The sequence below is a fragment of the Tursiops truncatus genome, chromosome 3, assembly GCF_011762595.2.
Source record: "Tursiops truncatus isolate mTurTru1 chromosome 3, mTurTru1.mat.Y, whole genome shotgun sequence".
NCBI lineage: Eukaryota > Metazoa > Chordata > Mammalia > Artiodactyla > Delphinidae > Tursiops > Tursiops truncatus.
This window is the reverse complement of record NC_047036.1, coordinates 61096421-61114673: the sequence shown is the minus strand read 5'-3', so window position 1 is coordinate 61114673 and position 18253 is coordinate 61096421. Positions and strand designations below refer to the sequence as shown.

Genomic DNA, 18253 nt, shown 5'->3' with positions numbered 1-18253 from the left:
TAGCCCTGCCCCTCTCTATTACATTGTCCATGTTGCAGTCACAGTGATTTTTTTTTATAATCTTTTTAAAAGGTAAATATGATTGAGTAGGTCACTCACCTGATAAGTCTGTTAAATACACTTAGGAAAAATCCAGATTCTTTAGTATGACCTTATAAGGTTATGTTCTGGGCCCTTACTCTCTTGTTTATCTTTTGCTGCTCTTCTCCACGCCGAATGAATCAGCCTTACTTAATTTTCAAACCAACTTTCCATATTCTCTCTCACTTTAGAATCTTTTGTGCTCTTCTTGGTACCTAAAATGCTGCCACCCTGCTTGCTACTCCTGTCATATACCCTTTCCCTCTTCTTTGCTAATTCTTACTCATTCATCAAATGCTAACTTTGACATTATTTTCTTGAAAAAGCCTTCCCTAACAGCCCTCCCCCAACTTCCATTTAACTTAGATCTGCTTTAACTATACTACAAAGCTTCAGTATTCGAAACAGTATGGTACTGGCACAAAAACAGAAATATAAATCAATGGAACAGGATAGAAAGCCCAGAGATAAACTCACGCACCTATGGCCACCTAATCTATGACAAAGTAGGCGAGACTATACAATGGAGAAAAGACAGTCTATTCAATGAGTGGTGCTGGGAAAACTGGACAGCTACATGTAAAAGAATGAAATTAGAATACTCCCTAACACCATACACAAGAATAAACTCAAAATGAATTAAAGACCTAAAATGTAAGGTCAGACCCTATAAAGCTCTCAGAGGAAAACATAAGCAGAACACTCTTCGACATAAATCACAGCAAGATCTTTAAAATTTTTTAATTTAAGACCCATTTATTCTCTAGTTCTGCCCACATGGAGATACACTCCTTGAAAAGGCGTTAAATTCTTCCATTCACCTTAACACCTTGTGCTGAAAACATGTGTTCCAAGATCTCAACTACGAGATCCACATTCTTAAAGCACTAATTCTTAAACCTCATCTAGATTTCTCCCCTTGGATGGGGGGAGATGACCAAACACAGCAAAGAACAGCTCAGGACTGTGGGGTCTCCTCACCCAGAAGACCTTGCAGCTCCGCTGACCACCCGGCTGGAGCCAGGATTAGGTCCCTGCGACAAGGGGCACCTGCTGGGCTGCCGCCACCACAGGTGGGACACTGCTGCCTTCGGGCGCCTTCCTGCCCCACCGCCACCGGCCCCCAACTCCTGTCCTCTTCACTAGGCTGGCTGTCACCTTTAGTTTCCCTGGAGTTTGGGAATTCCAGACCATCTCTGCTCACACTTCTGTGTCACGCCTGCTGCCTCAGCACTGCTGATCCACACCAAGGAGAAAAGCACACAGAACTGCTTTTCAACACACCAACGTTTCACACAAAAGTTATTTTATAAGCCTGCAGGTTCTTTTTCATCAGAGGACACTCCCAAGGCCATGCCTTCCCCTGGCTCTCCACTGCCCTTGCAAGCAGACTGGACGTGTGTGGCCGCTGTGCTGTGAGTTGGGCACACCCCCTTGTCTCCACTCAGGTGCACTCTCCTGGAGAACTGAGGGCGGTGCCCTGGGCTCATCAGCAGGATCTGTCCTGAAGCCAGTCTTAGAGTGACAAGAGCCACACCTGCAGGTCTATTCCACTGACCAGCCACACAGGACTGAGCTGGGCCCACGGACCTTGGTCTGGATTGTGTTGGCTGGTCATTCTTGCCTAGGTTCACAGGCCAACAGCTATTGTCCTTCCTTTCCTGCTCATCACTGCACCAGCAGCTCACTCCTACCTGCTGCCATCACATGCCTGGCAACCTCATGTTCCGGGGCCAGTCAAGAACTGAGACCCCAGCAGGCCTCTAGTTCCCAGCAGGCAAACTCTGCATTAAACTACTGATGCCTAGCTGTGTTCTCGAGGCTTCAGAGCCAGGAAGGTGCAGAGAGAATAGCAAGCTGTGGTGCCCCCAGGCCCGGACCTGCAATGCTCTGCGGAGATGCCGGAACCTCGCCGTACCCCCCACCCCAACACAAGCAACCTCTGTGCCCGCCTGTCCTGTGGACCTGGGCGCACCTCCGGCCACTGTGACCTAGGACGGAGGCGCAGGGCTTGGCTGGAGGCCGGCGCTGGGGCGGGCAGGGACCTGGGCTCTGGCCCCAAGGCCGTGCGGAGCCAGGCCCACCTCCTTCCCACCATTGGAAAAAAGCAGCAAGATCTTTTTGACCCACCTCCCAGAGTAATGAAAATAATAACAAAGATAAACAAATGGGATCTAATTAAACTTAAAAGCTTTTGCACAGCAAAGGAAACCATAAAACAAAAAGACAACCCTTAGAATGGGAGAAAATATTTGCAAATGAAGCAACCAACAAGGGATTAATCTCCAAAATATACAAACAGCTCATGAGCTCAATATCAGAAAAACAGATAACCCAATCAAAAAATGGGCAGAAGATCTAAATAGACATTTCTCTTATCTAATAGACATGTCTATTATCTAAATAGACATAGAGAAGACACACAGATGACCAAAAAGCATGTGAAAAGATGCTCAACATCACTAATTATTTGAGAAATGCAGATCAAAACTACAATGAGGTAGCACCTCACACCAGTCAGAATGGCCATCATCAAAAAATCTACAAACAATAAATGCTGGAGAGGGTGTGGAGAAAAGGGAACCCTCCTACACTGTTGGTAAGAATGTAAATTGTACTGCCAGTATGGAGAACAGTATGGAAGTTCCTTAAAAAACTGAAAATAGAGCTACCATATGACCCAGCAATCCCACTCCTGGGCATATATCTAGAGAGAAAAACATAATTCAAAAAGATACATGCACCCAAATGTTCATTGCAGCACTATTTACAATAGCCAGGACATGGAAGCAACCTAAATGTCCATCACCAGAGGAATAGATAAAGAAGATGTGGTACATATATACAATGGAATATTACTCGGCCATAAAAAAGAACAAAATAATGCCATTTGCAGCAACATGGATGGACCTAGAGATTATCATACTGAGTGAAGTAAGTCAGAGAAAGACAAATATCATATGATATCACTTATATGTGAAATCTTTAAAAAACTGGATACAAATGAACTTATTTACAAAGCAGAAGTAGAGTCATGGATGTAGAAAACAAACTTATGGTTACCAGGGGATAAGGGAAAGGAGGGATAAATTGGGAGATTGGGATTGACATATACACATGACTATATATAAAATAGATAACTAGGAAGAACGTGCCGTATAGCACAGGGAACTCTACTCACTACTCTGTAATGGCCTATATGGGAAAAGAAGCTTAGAAAAAAAAAAAGTGGATATATGTATAACAGGTTCACTTTGCTGTACACCTGAAACTAACACAACATTGTAAATCAACTACAATAAGTGTTTAAAAAAAATTAACAATGAAAGAAAAAAATTGGATCTGCTTTAAAAGATAAAATATTCTCCCCAAAAGATTAATGTATTTTACTGAAGGGGTTGTGGTTATGGAATACATTTTAGATTTTAATGTTGAATTCTTATTTGAATAACTGGGTTTCTGGTTGTAACTTTCTTTAGTATCTGTTTTTATTTTTATTTTTTTAAGGCCCCCAAGGAGCCTTTTACTTGCTACTGTGTTTCAAAAGAAGCAAAATATGAAAGGATTTGATGAGTAGTTAAGAAAAGTATTTCTAAGGGTATCACTTCTGCCTCTTGGTCTTATTAACAATGTAGGTAGCCTCAGGAATATATATATAACTTTTTTCTGTAGGGGAGTAGTGCTGGTGGGCTTCTTGACTTTGAGATACTGAATGCTGGTCTTAGTAGGACATTCCCTGGAAAAGATGGGCAGGGAAGGGAAGTGATCCAACTAAAGATAACTGACCTTCTCTATAGAGCAGTGTACTTCAAACTTTTTTGATCCAACCCAGAGTAAGAAATAGACTTTTTTTTTTCATCATGGCACAGTACACACACACACATTTATAAAACTGGAACAAAAGTTTAATGAAGTATTCCTATTTTTAGCACTTATAATGTATTCTGATATTTCCAGTTCCATTCTGTTCTCTTCCATTAAAACAGTGCTGACCAAAACCCACTGAATTGATTTCAGGAGTCATGGATTAGAACCCTGACTAATGGGTTACAACCAGCCATTTGGAAACACTCCTATAGAAGCAGCTAGTGACTAAAATCTATTTTCAAACTGGCCAGCTCAACAAACAGAATCACAGCCAAGTGGGAGCACTTGGTATGGGAAGGACATGAGTAACAGTTACTGAATACTTGTTACGTGTGCAGCATCAGACCAGGAACTGTACTTACTTTATATTCACTACAGTATTGTAGAGTAGTTAGTCTTCCTATTTTACTTGGGGAAACAGCCTCAAAGAGGCAAGTAGCTTGCTTAAGGTCATATAAATAGCAAAGGTCAGAACTAAGATTTGGAGTTAGTCTGCCTAATTCCATAGCATTCATTTGTACCATGTTACTGTGTCTCCCAGGTAAGGAACATTGCAATAGACATGCTAAACTTAGAAGGGAATTAGTGACATTTAGGTGTCTTCAAAATTTTATAGTGGAAAATAACAATAAAAAGCCCCATTAAATGTGAGTTGAGACAGGCATAAACATTGACAAACAGTTAAATAGTGATAGATTATATTGGTTTTCCAGAGAGCTTAAGTTCTTCATGCCTCTGCTCATCCAAGAGGTAGAGGTAATATCCTTAAGGCTGAGATATATGGGATTTCTTGTTGGTAAGGTAAATGAAATGTTCAGAGGCTTTACTACTGCACCAGAGCAGATAATAAGGCAATTAGAACCGTTAAATTGTTGAAACACCAGAGTGGGATGAATTATATCATGAATTGCATAGAAACAAGAAATTTTATGGCAACTTTTGAGACCTAAGGATGAAAGATATATCAGTAAAGAGAAGAGAAATTGATAGTTAAACTTTAAGTGCTAGATTTATTGACTGAAAACCCAACTAAGCATTTTAGGGTCAGTTTCAGAATATTATTTATCAGCTTTGTAAATAAATAGAAAAAATTATCAGTCTCTGCTGATGGTTTGATTTCCACTATTGATAAAATGAATTTAAGATGCGTTTCTTCCTTTCCATTTTTGAGCTGCAACATACCCTAGGGATCATCTAGTCCAGCCCCCTCATTTTACAGATGTTGAACCTGAGACCCAGAGAAATTAAGCAGCTTACCCAAGATCACATTACAAGGTAGTCAAGAATTAGAACTAAAACCCAGATCTTCTGACATTCCATTGGCTTAAATTTTATTTGACCTGAGTAGGAGAATTGGTAAATTACTTCTTATATAAGCTGATTTATGGAATCCTCTACTTTCTTTAAAATTCCCATCACATAAATAATCCCACTGCTAACACTTAAATAATGCAGAAAGCTGGAAAACAGTCACTGGAGATGGCTAGCCTTTCATGTTTTAATAAGGAAAGGACTGCCTGCTTTTTGTTTTTATTGTCATTGTTGTTAACAAAGGCTTTTGGTCATACTTTCAGTCTAAGAATCAGATCTGCAGATGTGAGTGTTCACACCTAGCTGATAGACTTCTGATAGTTTCCTTAGGAACATGAGCTTTTTCATATTTATGTCAAAAACTTCAGGAGTGGCTGTAGCTATTGGTTTAAAGAAACAGGAAAATGGTTCAATTGTAAGCTCTTATCTTTAGAAAACTTTTGGGGATGTTATTCTCATATATTTCCGAAAGAGATACTATTGTGCAAGCAGCTCAACTGTAAAACATTACGTAGATGTATATTGTCATCAAGATACAACTATTTCGGTTATAGTTATTTGGATAAGAAATCAGTTTAAAATTCTGCTGGGTGAGTTGAGGAAGGCTTCCTGGAAGAAATGACATTTGAAGTAGATCTTGAGTGAGTGGTCAAGATGAGGCGTTGAGGATTGGGAAGGGGAATCATGTTCTCTTAGCAAAAGAAATAAGATAAAAATCTCCATTTAGGAAATGAGTTGGATATACTTGGGACATTTTATGGACATTATGATAGATGTGTAAAAAGCATGGAGTGTTGGGGCTTCCCTGGTGGCACAGTGGTTAAGAATCCACCTGCCAATGCAAGGCTCACGGGTTCCAGCCCTGGTCCAGCAAGATCCCACATGCCGGGGAGCAACTAAGCCCATGTGCCACAACTACTGAGCCTGCACTCTAGAGCCCGGGAGCCACAACTACTGAGCCCACGTGCCACAACTATTGAAGCCCGCGCGCCTACAGCCTGTGTGCTCCACAGAAAAGCCACCACAATAAGAAGCCTGCGCACCACAACGAAGAGTAGCTCCCACTCGCCCTAACTAGAGAAAGCCTGCGAGCAGCAACGAAGACCCAACACAGCCAAAACAAAAACAAAAACAAACAAAAAAGCGTGGAGTGTATAATGAGAAATACAGCCAGGGGGTCTTTAATGTCCTTTTGAGAAATTTGGAATTCTATAGACATTGTGTCTGTTTATTGAATTATCTAAGTAAAGCAAAGGAATTCTAGTGACAGTTTGAAGGCTGCATTGTCGAGCTAAAGAAAACAGTTGTTTCCTTTTGTTTAAATTTTTTCTTTTCCAGCTAGATTTTTTAACTTAGAACCAACTTGACCTCTGTTGGACTATGTCTAGTTAAGTGCTACATAGTAGTGGTTGTGCAATCAGAGTTTATTTTAAATGGATGAATTTCTGGTTTGGGAATTTCTTTTAAGTGGAGATAATCCTGTTTTATGTTGTTTTTTTAGCTTTTTTTCTTTTTTTTAACATTTTTTTCTCTTTTGAATTTTATTTTTTTTATACACCAGGTTCTTATTAGTCATCCATTTTATACATTTCAGTGTATACATGTCAATCCCAATCTCCCAATTCATCACACCACCACCAGCACCCGCCGCTGCTTTCCGCCCTTGGTGTCCATACGTTTGTTCTCTACATCTGTGTCTCAATTTCTGCCTGCAAACCAGTTCATCTGTGCGATTTTTCTAGGTTCCACATATATGCATTAATATGTGATATTTGTTTTTCTTTTTCTGACTTACTTCACTCTGTATGACACTCCCTAGATTCATCCACGTCTCTACAAATGACCCAGTTTCATTCCTTTTATGGCTGAGTAATATTCCATTGTATATATGTACCACATCTTCTTTATCCATTTGTCTGTCGATGGGCATTTAGGTTGCTTCCATGACCTGGCTATTGTAAATAATGCTGCAATGAACATTGGGGTGCATGTGTCTTTTTGAATTATGGTTTTCTCTGGGTATATGCCCAGTAGTGGGATTGCTGGGTCATATGGTAATTCTATTTTTAACTTTGTAATGAGCCTCCATACTGTTCTCCATAGTGGCTGTATCAATTTACATTCCCACCAACAGTGCAAGAGGGTTCTCTTTTCTCCACACCCTCTCCAGCATTTGTTGTTAGTAGATTTTCTGATGATGCCCATTCTAACTGGTGTGGGGTGATACGTCATTGTAGTTTTGATTTGTATTTCTCTAATAATTAGTGATGTTGAGCAGCTTTTCATATGCTTCTTGGCCATCTGTATGTCCTCCTTGCAAAAATGTCTATTTAGGTCTTCTGCCCATTTTTGGATTGGGTTGTTTGCTTTTTTAATATTGAGCTGCATGAGATGTTTATATATTTTGGAGATTAATTCTTTGTCCGTTGATTCATTTGCAAACATTTTTTCCCATTCATTAGGTCCCATTTGTTTATTTTTGTTTTTATTTCCATTACTGTAGGAGGTGGGTCAAAAAAGATCTTGCTGTGATTTATGTCAGAATGTTCTTCCTGTGTTTTCCTCTAAGGGTTTTATGGTGTCCCGTCTTACATTTAGGTCTCTAATCCATTTTGTGTATGGTGTTAGGGAGTGTTCTACTTTCATTCTTTTACACATAGCTGTCCAGTTTTCCCAGCACCATTTATTGAAGAGACTGTCTTTTCTCCATTGTATATCCTTGCCTCCTTTGCAATAGATTAGTTGACCATAGGTGCGTGGGTTTATCTCTGGGCTTTATGTCCTGTTCCATTGATCTGTATTTCTGTTTTTGTGCGCCAGTACCATATTGTCTTGATTACTGTAGCTTTGTAGTATAGTCTGAAGTCAAGGAGTCTGATTCCTCCAGCTCTGTTTTTTTCCCTCAAGACTGCTTTGGCTATTTGGGGTCTTTCGTGTCTCCATACAGATTTTAAGATTTTTTGTTCTAGTTCTGTAAAAAATGCCATTGGTAATTTGATAGGGATTGCATTGAATCTGTGGATTGCTTTGGGTAGTATAGTCATTTTCACAATATTGATTCTTCTAATCCAACAACATGGTATATCTCTCCATCTGTTGGTATCATCTTTAATTTCTTTCAACAGTGTCTTATAGTTTTCCACATACAGGTCTTTTGTCTCCCTAGGTAGGTTTATTCCTAGGTATTTTATTCTTTTTCTTGCAATGGTAAATGGGAGTGTTTCCATAATTTCTCTTTCAGATTTTTCGTTAGTGTATAGGAATGCAAGAGATTTCTGTGCATTAATTTTGTATCCTGCAACTTTACCAAATTCATTGATTAGCTCTAGTAGTTTTCTGGTGGCATCTTTAGGATTCTCTATGTATAGTATCATGTCATCTGCAAATGGTGACAGTTTTACTTCTTCTTTTCCAATTAATATTCCTTTTATTTCTTTTTCTTCTCTGATTGCCATGGCTAGGACTTCCAAAATTATGTTGAATAATAGTGGTGAGAGCGGACATCCTTGTCTTGTTCCTGATCTTAGAGGAAATGCTTTCAGTTTTTCACCATTGAGAATGATGGTTGCTGTGGGTTTGTTTTTTATGGCCTCTATTATGTTGAGGTAGGTTCCCTCTATGCCTACTTTCTGGAGAGTTTTTATCATAAATGAGTGTTGAATTTTGTCAAAAGCTTTTTCTGCATCTGTTGAGATGATCATATGATTTTTATCCTTCAATTTGTTAATATGGTGTATCACATTGATTGATTTGTGTATACTGAAGAATCCTTGCATCCCTGGGATAAATCCCATTTGATCATGGTGTATGATCGTTTTAATGTGTTGTCGGATTCTGTTTGCTAGTATTTTGTTGAGGATTTTTCCACCTATATTCATCAGTGATATTGGTCTGTAATTTTCTTTTTTTGTAGTATCTTTGTCTGGTTTTGGGATCAAGGTGATGGCGGCCTCATAGAATGAGTTTGGGAGTGTCCCTTCCTGTGCAGTTTTTTGGAAGAGTTTGAGAAGGATGGATGTTAGCTCTTCTCTAAATGTTTGATAGAATTCACCTGTGAAGCCATCTGGTCCTGGGCTTTTGTTTGTTGGAAGATTTTTTTTTTTTTTTTTTGTGATACACGGGCCTCTCACTGCTGTGGCCCATCCCGTTGTGGAGCAGCAGGCTCCGGACGCGCAGGCCCAGCGGCCATGGCTCACGGGCGCAGCCGCTCCATGGCATGCGGGATCTTCCCAGACCGGGGCACGAACCCGTGTCCCCTGCATCGGCAGGCGGACTCTCAACCACTGCGCCACCAGGGAAGCCCTGTTGGAAGATTTAAAATCACAGTTTCAATTTCATTTCTTGCGATTGGTCTGTTTATATTTTCTGTTTCTTCCTGGTTCACTCTTGGAAGTTTATACCTTTCTAGGAATTTGTCCCATTTCTTCCAGGTTGTCCATTTTATTGGCGTAGAGTTGCTTGTAGTAGTCTCTTAGGATGCTTTGTATTTCTGCGGTTTATGTTGTAACTTCTCCTTTTTCATTTCTAATTTTATTATTTGAGTCCTCTCCCTCTTTTTCTTGATGAGTCTGGCTAATGGTTTATCAATTATGTTTATCTTTTCAAAGAACCAGTTTTTAGTTTTATTGATCTTTGCAATTGTTTTCTTTGTTTGTATTTCATTTATTTCTGCTCTGATCTTTATGATTTCTTTCCTTCTGCTAACTTTGGGTTTTGTTTGTTCTTCTTTCTCTAGTTTCTTTGGGTGTAAGTTTCAATTGTTTATTTGAGATTTTTCTTGTTTGTTGAGGTAGGCTTGTATTGCTATAAACTTCCCTCTTAGAATTGCTTTTGCTGCCTCCCATAGGTTTTGGATCATCGTGTTTTCATTGTCATTTGTCTCTAAGTATTTTTTGATTTCCTCTTTGATTTCTTCAGTGATCTCTTAGTTATTTAGTAATGTACTGTTTAGCCTCCATGTGTTTATGTTTTTACTTTTTTTTTTACCCTGTAATTGATTTCTAATCTCATAGCATTGTTGTCAGAAAAGATGCTTGATATGATTTCAATTTTCTTAAATTTACTGAGGCTTAATTTGTGACCCAAGATGTGATCTCTCCTGGAGAATGTTCCGTGTGCACTTGAGAAGAAAGTGTAATCTGATGTTTTTGGATGGAATGTCCTATAAATATCAGTTAAATCTGTCTGGTCTATTGTGTCATTTAAAGCTTGTGTTTCCTTATTAATTTTATGTTTGAGTGATCTGTCCATTGGTGTAAGTGAGGTGTTAAAGTCCCCCACTATTATTGTGTTACTGTCAATTTCCTCTTTTATAGCTGTTAGCAGTTGCCTTATGTGTTGAGGTGCTCCCATGCTGGGTGCATATATACTTATAATTGTTATATCTTCTTCTTGGATTGATCCCTCGATCATTATGTAGTGTCCTTCCTTGTCTCTTGTAACATTATTTTAAAGTCTATTTTATCTGATATGAGTATTGCTACTCCAGCTTTGTTTTGATTTCCATTTGCATGGAATATCTTTTTCCATCCCCTCACTTTCAGTCTGAATGTGTCCCTAGGTCTGAAGTGGGTCTCTTGTAGACAGCATATATATGGGGCTTGTTTTTGTATCCATTCAGTGAGCCTGTGTCTTTTGGTTGGAGGATTTAATCCATTCACGTTTAAGGTAATTATCAATATGTATGTTCTTGTTACCATCTTCTTAATTGTTTTGGGTTTGTTTTTGTAGGTCCTTTTCTTCTCTAGTGTTTCCCATTTAGAGAAGTTCCTTTAGCATTTGTTGTAGAGCTGGTTTGGTGGTGCTGAATTCCCTTAGCTTTTGCTTGTCTGTAAAGCTTTTGATTTCTCCATGGAATCTGAATGAGATCCTTGCCAGATAGAGTAATCTTGGTTGTAGGTTCTTCCCTTTCCTCAATTTAAGTATATCATGCCACTCCCGTCTGACTTGTAGAGTTTCTGCTGAGAAATCAGCTGTTAACCTTATGGGAGTTCCCTTGTATGTTATTTGTCGTTTTTCCCTTGCTGTTTTCAATAATTTTTCTTTGTCTTTAATTTTTGCCAATTTGATTACTATGTGTCTTGGCGTGTTTCTCCTTGGGTTTATCCTGTATGGGACTCTCTGCGCTTCGTGGACTTGGGTGGCTATTTCCTTTCCCATGTTAGGGAAGTTTTTGACTATAATCTCTTCAAATATTTTCTCTGGTCCTTTGTCTCTCTCTTCTCCTTCTGGGACCCCTATAATACGAATGTTGTTGCGTGTAATGTTGTCTCAGAGGTCTCTTAGGCTGTCTTCATTTCTTTTCATTCTTTTTTCTTTATTCTGTTCTGCAGCAGTGAATTCCACCATTCCGTCTTACAGGTCACTTATGCGTTCTTTTGCCTCAGTTATTCTGCTACTGATTTCTTCTAGTGTATTTTTCATTTCAGTTATTGTGCTGTTCATCTCTGTTTGTTTGTTCTTTAATTCCTCTAGGTCTTTGTTAAACATTTCTTGCATCTTCTCGATCTTTGCCTCCATTCTTTTTCCGAGATCCTGGATCATCTTCACTATGATTATTCTGAATTCTTTTTCTGGAAGGTTTCCTATCTCCACTTCATTTAGTTGTTTTTCTGGGGTTTTATGTTGTTCCATGATTTGGTACATAGCCCTCTGCCTTTTCATCTTGTCTCTCTTCCTGTGAATGTGGCGTTTGTTCCACAGGCTGCAGGATTGTAGTTCTTCTTGCTTCTCCTGTCTGTCCTCTTGCCCGTGGTCCCCAGGACTGTCGCAGCTTTGGCTGGTGGGGCCCCTCCAGAGCCAGCAGCCTCAGTTAGGCCACCCTCCCCTCAGGCTCCAGGGCAGTTCAGTCTGTTGTTTTGTTTTTAATGCAAACCTGTGAGTAGGACGTATAAAACTGTGCTTCTCATGTTTGCCCTTAAGAATGTATGTAAAGGGTGTACAGAATAATGAAGAATGAACAACATGCATATGGGTATGTGAAGGACAAATTAAGCCAAATAAACTTGAATGCTCTTATTGTGTTAGCTTTAATAGAGTAGAATTACAAAATTCATATTCAGTAGGCAGGAAGCTAATATCTGATTTTCACTAGAATAGTTAATACTGTTTTAGGGAAATTAAGTTCTTGTTAGTTGTCAACATGGGCTAAAAACTAGCAGTTGGATCATACCAAAGGTAATGATGGCATCATATTGAATTGGAGGTGGTGTTCTGCATGGTGCCATAGGTGCTATGTTAAATACAATTTTATTTAAATCATATTAATTACCTGGGAGAAAGCATGCAAGAAAATCCACAAAGGATGCCAGCTTTGGATTGTAATTAGAACAGAGCTGAAAGGAACTAGAGTGATGAGGCATGCCTAGGTAAACATAATGAAATTTCCTTTGAAAAATTAATTCCCTTGAGAGGAAAATTGAGCAAATTATATGCATTAAAAATGTTTTGCTTTCGGCTTTCGGCTCGGAGGAGGCCAAGGTGCAACTTTCTTTGGTTGTCCTGAATCCGGGTTCATCCGACACCAACGCCAGCCGCCTCCACCATGCCACCTAAGTTCGACCCCAATGAGATCAAAGTTGTGTACCTGAGGTGCACCGGTGGAGAAGTCGGTGCCACATTTGCCCTTTCCCCCATGATCAGCCCCCTGGGTCTGTCTCCAAAGAAAGTTGGTGATGACATCGCCAAGGCAACTGGTGATTGGAAGGGTCTGAGGATTACAGTGAAACTGACCATTCAGAACCGACAGGCCCAGATTGAGGTGGTACCTTCTGCCTCTGCCCTGATCATCAGAGCCCTCAAGGAACTGCCAAGAGACAGAAAGAAGCAGGAAAACATTAAGCACAGTGGAAACATCACTTTTGGTGAGATTGTCAACATTGCCCGACAGATGTGGCATCGATCTTTAGCTAGAGAACTCTCTGGAACCATTAAAGAGATCCTGGGGACCGCCTAGTCTGTGGGCTGCAATGTTGATGGCTGCCACCTTCACGACATCTTAGATGACATCAACAGTGGTGTGGTGGATTGCCCAGCTAGTTAAGAACTGCAAAGGAAAATAATAAAGTGTTATTTGACAACCAGTGGGGAAAAAAAAAGTTTCGTTTCTAATTTGGCATTTGCCAATGAATGAAAGTTGAGTACCTCAGTTAATAGCCTGTCTTTCCATGTTGTGATCCTTTGTATCTAGGATATCAGTAACCAAAATCTCTTCATAATATGTAAAATCTATATATATGATTTCATAGGATCTAGACACCCATTTGCTTATAGAGAAAATGTTTAAGATTGAGAGAAATTCTGAAACAGGAGACTTGTAGCCACTCTTTGTGGAGAACTATAACTCTAGAAAATCTTTTTAGTAATGTCCCAAATCACTAATTGTTTTCATTTTTTCTTTAAAGAGGAAAGATTGTAATAAGTTTCCACATCTATCAGTAATGCCCACCCTGAATATTAAATTAATGAGACTCTACCAAGAAATTACTTCTCAAGTCTTCTAGAAGTTTCTCCTCCTAAACAAGAAAAACAAAAATGTTAGCTGTCTTTCACTTTACCATTAAATTAAAATACTATATTTTGTGAAAAGTGCTTTCTTATCCACATAAATCGTGAAGCCATAGAGATAAGATTGATAGACGTGAGTATATAAACATTATACAATAAAATTTCTCCAGGAGAACAGAACAGAAAAGGAGGTAAAAGGAAGAAAAATCAAATAAGATGGAAAAACAAGAGACATATTGGGCAAAGTATTTACCAACTACATGCCAGATAAAGGATAAGATCTAGAATATAAAAAGAGTTCTTACAAATTAATAAGAGAGATGAACACTCCACCATAAAGATAGATAAAAATATAAACAGAAAATTTACATACAAAGAAAGGAGAATTGGATGACATATGAAATAATAACACTATGAACTCCATATGGTTGTAAGTACTTCATAGATATTAACCCATTTAGTTCTCCCAGCTATTGGCAGATACTGTTGTTATCCTTGCTTTACCATTGAGGAACTGAGGCACCAAGAATTTAAGGAACCTGAACCAGTGGAACCTGCATTCAAATTCAGAAAGTCAGACTGTACCCTTAATGACTATAACTCACTAATAATCACAAAAATACAAGCACAGCTATGATATTATTGGTCACCTATAACATTGGCATAAATGAAAACACCAGTACCAAGTGTTAGTGAGAGAAATGGGCTCTCTTCTCACAGTTGATGCAAATGTCAGTTGGTACAGTCTTTATGGAGGGCAATTTGGCAATACATATCACTAAGTAAAATGTACATACCCTTAGACCTAGAAGCCATGCTATGATTTTCATTTAAATAAGATATGCAGACAAGGGTATAGATGTATGTACAATTATGTTCATCTCGGTGTTTACAATAATACTTTAAAATTGGAAATAATTTAAGTTTTCATCGATAAGATATTGCTTAAAATCTGCATGCAATCAGTGAAACACCGTACATATAGTTATTAAAAAATACCTGATATAGGGCTGTATGCATTAACATGGAAGGATTTCCACAACCTACTGAGTGAGACTAGACAAGTTCACTGTGAAGGAAGGGATAGTATTTAACTTGTTCATTGCCCACTGCTTGGCACAGTGTAAGCATATGGTAACTATTGGATGGATGGATGGATGGATGGATGGATGGATGGATGGATGGACAGATGGATAGGAGAATATGGTATAGTGAAAAGATTCTAAGACTTGAAACTGGAAGGTTTCTGTTTTGTTCCCTCCTAGTAACAACAGATCACTGGAATTCAAGCCCTTTAAAGCATTGGTGTTCCACAAATATTTCTCTAAAAAGAAGCAATTCAGCTTGTGTTAACATCTGTATTAATTTCTTAGGGCTGCCAATGTAAAATTACTGTGAACTAGGTGGCTTAACACAACTAAAATTTATTCTCTCACATTTCTGGAGGCTAGAAGTTTGGAATCAAGGTGTCAGCAAATCATGCTCTTCCCTCCATCCTTCCTTGCCTCTTCTAGCTTCTTATGGTTGCCAGCAATCCTCCGTTTTCTTTGGCTTTTGGCAGTATAACTCCAGTCTCTGCTTCTGTCTTTACATGGTCTTCTTCCTGGTGTGTCTCTTATAAGGACACCAGTCATTGGACTTAGGCCCCATGCCAATCCTGTATGACCTCATCTTAATGAATTATGTCTATAGAAAACCTATTTCCAGGCTTTCCTGTTGGCACAGTGGTTAAGAATCTGCCTTCCAATGCAGGGGACACAGGTTTGAGCCCTGGTCCAGGAAGATCCCACATGCTGCGGAGCAACTAAGCCCAACTACTGAGGCCACGTGCGCCACAACTACTGAGCCCACGTGCTGCAACTACTGAAGCCCGTGCTCAATAGTTGCACAGCCTAGAGAAGCCTTCTCTGCAACAAGAGAAGCCACCGCAATGAGAAGCGCCGCAACGAAGAGTAGACCCTGCTCGCCACTACTAGAGAAAAGCCCGCGCACAGCAACAAAGACCCAACACAGCCAAAAATAAAATAAATAAAATTAAAAAAAAAAAAGAACCTATTTGCAAATAAGATCACATTCTGAGGTTCTGGGTAGACATGAATTTTGGGCAACACTATTCAACTCCTTACAACATCTCAGCTGAATACAGCCTTAAGGATGGAGTCTTACTAAATAGTCAAACTTTCAAGTTTTACTTTTTTAAAAACACCAAAAAACGATTTCAGTTTAACCATTCTGACTGGAAACATTTATAAAATAGTTTATATACCACTATTAATACTTAGGATTATATTAAAATATTACCTAAGAAACTGGAAATAAGATTTAATCTCAGAGGATAAAATGAAAGCAATATTTAATAGGTCATAATAAAGATACACAGATGTCTGAAAGAGAGAATGGGTTCTAGTCTTATAAGACTAGACTGTTAACTGATTGACTGGATTATCTTTTCCACAAAGAGTGTGTTAAGTGTATTAATAGGAAGGAAGCTTGGTCAACAGTGAAAGCACAAAATAAAGAAAATCACAGGGTAAATATCTGTTTTGTCCACCTAAAGCCTTGTCCAGGAGATGGGGGTGTTCTGAGTACAGTTTTAATGTTTGTAAGGCCACCCTGTTTCCTTTAAGTAAAACAGTAGTTTTACTTTACTTTTTAGCAATGGAACTTTTTTCCCCCTCCAAAAGAAATCTTAAAAAGATTTCAAGCACAGAAAACAACAGAAAACAAAGAGAGCTTCTGATACACCTCCTTAGAATGTTAATGCTCCAAGAAAAGACTGAAAACTGCTTAAGCTATGAAATAATTCTGTTTATCTAATTTTCCTTTTTTTGGTACCATACTCACCAATATATTTTCTGGTAAGGCTATGGTTTTTCGCATGGGTCTGCCTATCATAAGAGAGTGGGCTTGCGTTTTGAAAGACTTTTTTCTAGTGCCAGAAACAATTGTGCTTTTCATTGTATGTCAATAAATTGGCATTCTAGCATTATACATCAGCCTCATTAATCAACGTTGTTCTGCCCTTAAGACATGATTCTACTCTTGGTGGGCTTACAAAATAAATTTTGAGCCTAAGAACCAGAAATTTGGCTGTGATTAATGGGCCAAGGAGGGGAAGGCTTTTTTAGTAAGGCCCTTCAAGAAGACTACCTCCTGACCTTCCCAGTGCAACACAACCAGACATAGCTCCGTGAGTATTAGTTTTTTCTCATTTAAATTTCTATTAAAAGTTTCTTTTTCTTCTGCTTTAGAGAGTGTTTTGGTTTTATTTATTTATTTATTTTAACATCTTTATTGGGGTATAATTGCTTTACAATGGTGTGTTAGTTTCTGCTTTATAACAAAGTGAATCAGTTATACATATACATATGTTCCCATATCTCTTCCGTCTTGCATCTCCCAGTTTCTTTGTTTTTAAACAGAGCATATCATGTAACCTTTTTTTTTTTCCTTTTTACCCTTCCTGGTCCTGCTGCTCCTCATTTAATCTTCTTTAATACTTAAATTTATCGCTGTCCTTTATTATAAGTAAAGGTAAGACCACTTTAGGGGGTTATCAGGTTGCTGAGGCCTTTATATTCTCCTTGAAGTGCTCCTAACTGCCTTGCTTTATATGGGTCTTCTTTCTCATCCCTAGTGAGATTTCTGTCATTACTTCTTCTATCAGCATGCCTATCTATGGCACTAGTTTTCCCCTTTCTCATCTATTACTTTAAAATACAAGAAACCAAATTTTTGTGTAAATTTATAAGAAACCAAATTTGTAGAAATAGACTTAAAGAGTAACTGCTCTGAATGAGGACATGAAGATCTCTCCTATAAATCATATATATAAACTTTAGTGTGAATTTTGACCTTAATTTTGGCTCTTCCAAGGCCCTTTTCTTGCTTTTTTTCTTACTTAATAAGAAAGAAATTGAAATCTCTTTAAATTAGGTAAAGATGCACACTATCTACATTTCAGAGGGTAGATGTGCTTGCAGTTTCAAAATGCATTATTCTAATAAAAAATATACATAATCTCTTGCTTTGTCCATGTTTTCTTCAGTATTTGTACTAGAAGCATGGTTTTGGTAGAAAAGTAACCTTTACTAAACATTTGTCTCTTTTACTGAGGAGGACTGTTAGGGTATGAACTCTTGAAAGTAGATTGTTAGCCTTAAAGTTCTTGGCTCAGTAATTTTTCAAAATCCACATTTTTCTCTAGAATCTTAAAACTTGAAGCTTTACCTGATTAACTACACTTTACTTTAGCTTTACTCATGTTATTAGCATGAATATAGTATATTTTCTACTTATGTTTTTAAAAATTGTCTTCATTTTTGTGTATTTTGTACTTATAAGTTTCACATGGTCAAGTATCTTATCTTTGTTTCTTTTACTTTTTCATTATTACGAAATCACATACTGTCATTTAAGTACATCTTTTTGGGTGAGTTAGACTTGAAGTTTGTGTTTGGGCTATATTGACTATATTTATAACTCCAGA

The 18253-nt window shown here is 38.4% G+C and overlaps 2 protein-coding genes across 3 annotated transcripts in view; both read left to right on the top strand.

Annotated features, from left to right (window-relative positions):
* Nucleotides 1-18253, top strand: part of TBCA (tubulin folding cofactor A) — a 98431-nt gene that overhangs the window by 44973 nt on the left and 35205 nt on the right. The window lies entirely within an intron of this gene.
* LOC101330348 (large ribosomal subunit protein uL11-like) lies at nucleotides 12788-13228 on the top strand. The gene has a single exon (XM_033852954.1). The coding sequence runs from the start codon at nucleotides 12803-12805 to the stop codon at nucleotides 13211-13213; it is 411 nt and encodes a 136-aa protein (XP_033708845.1). The 5' UTR covers nucleotides 12788-12802; the 3' UTR covers nucleotides 13214-13228.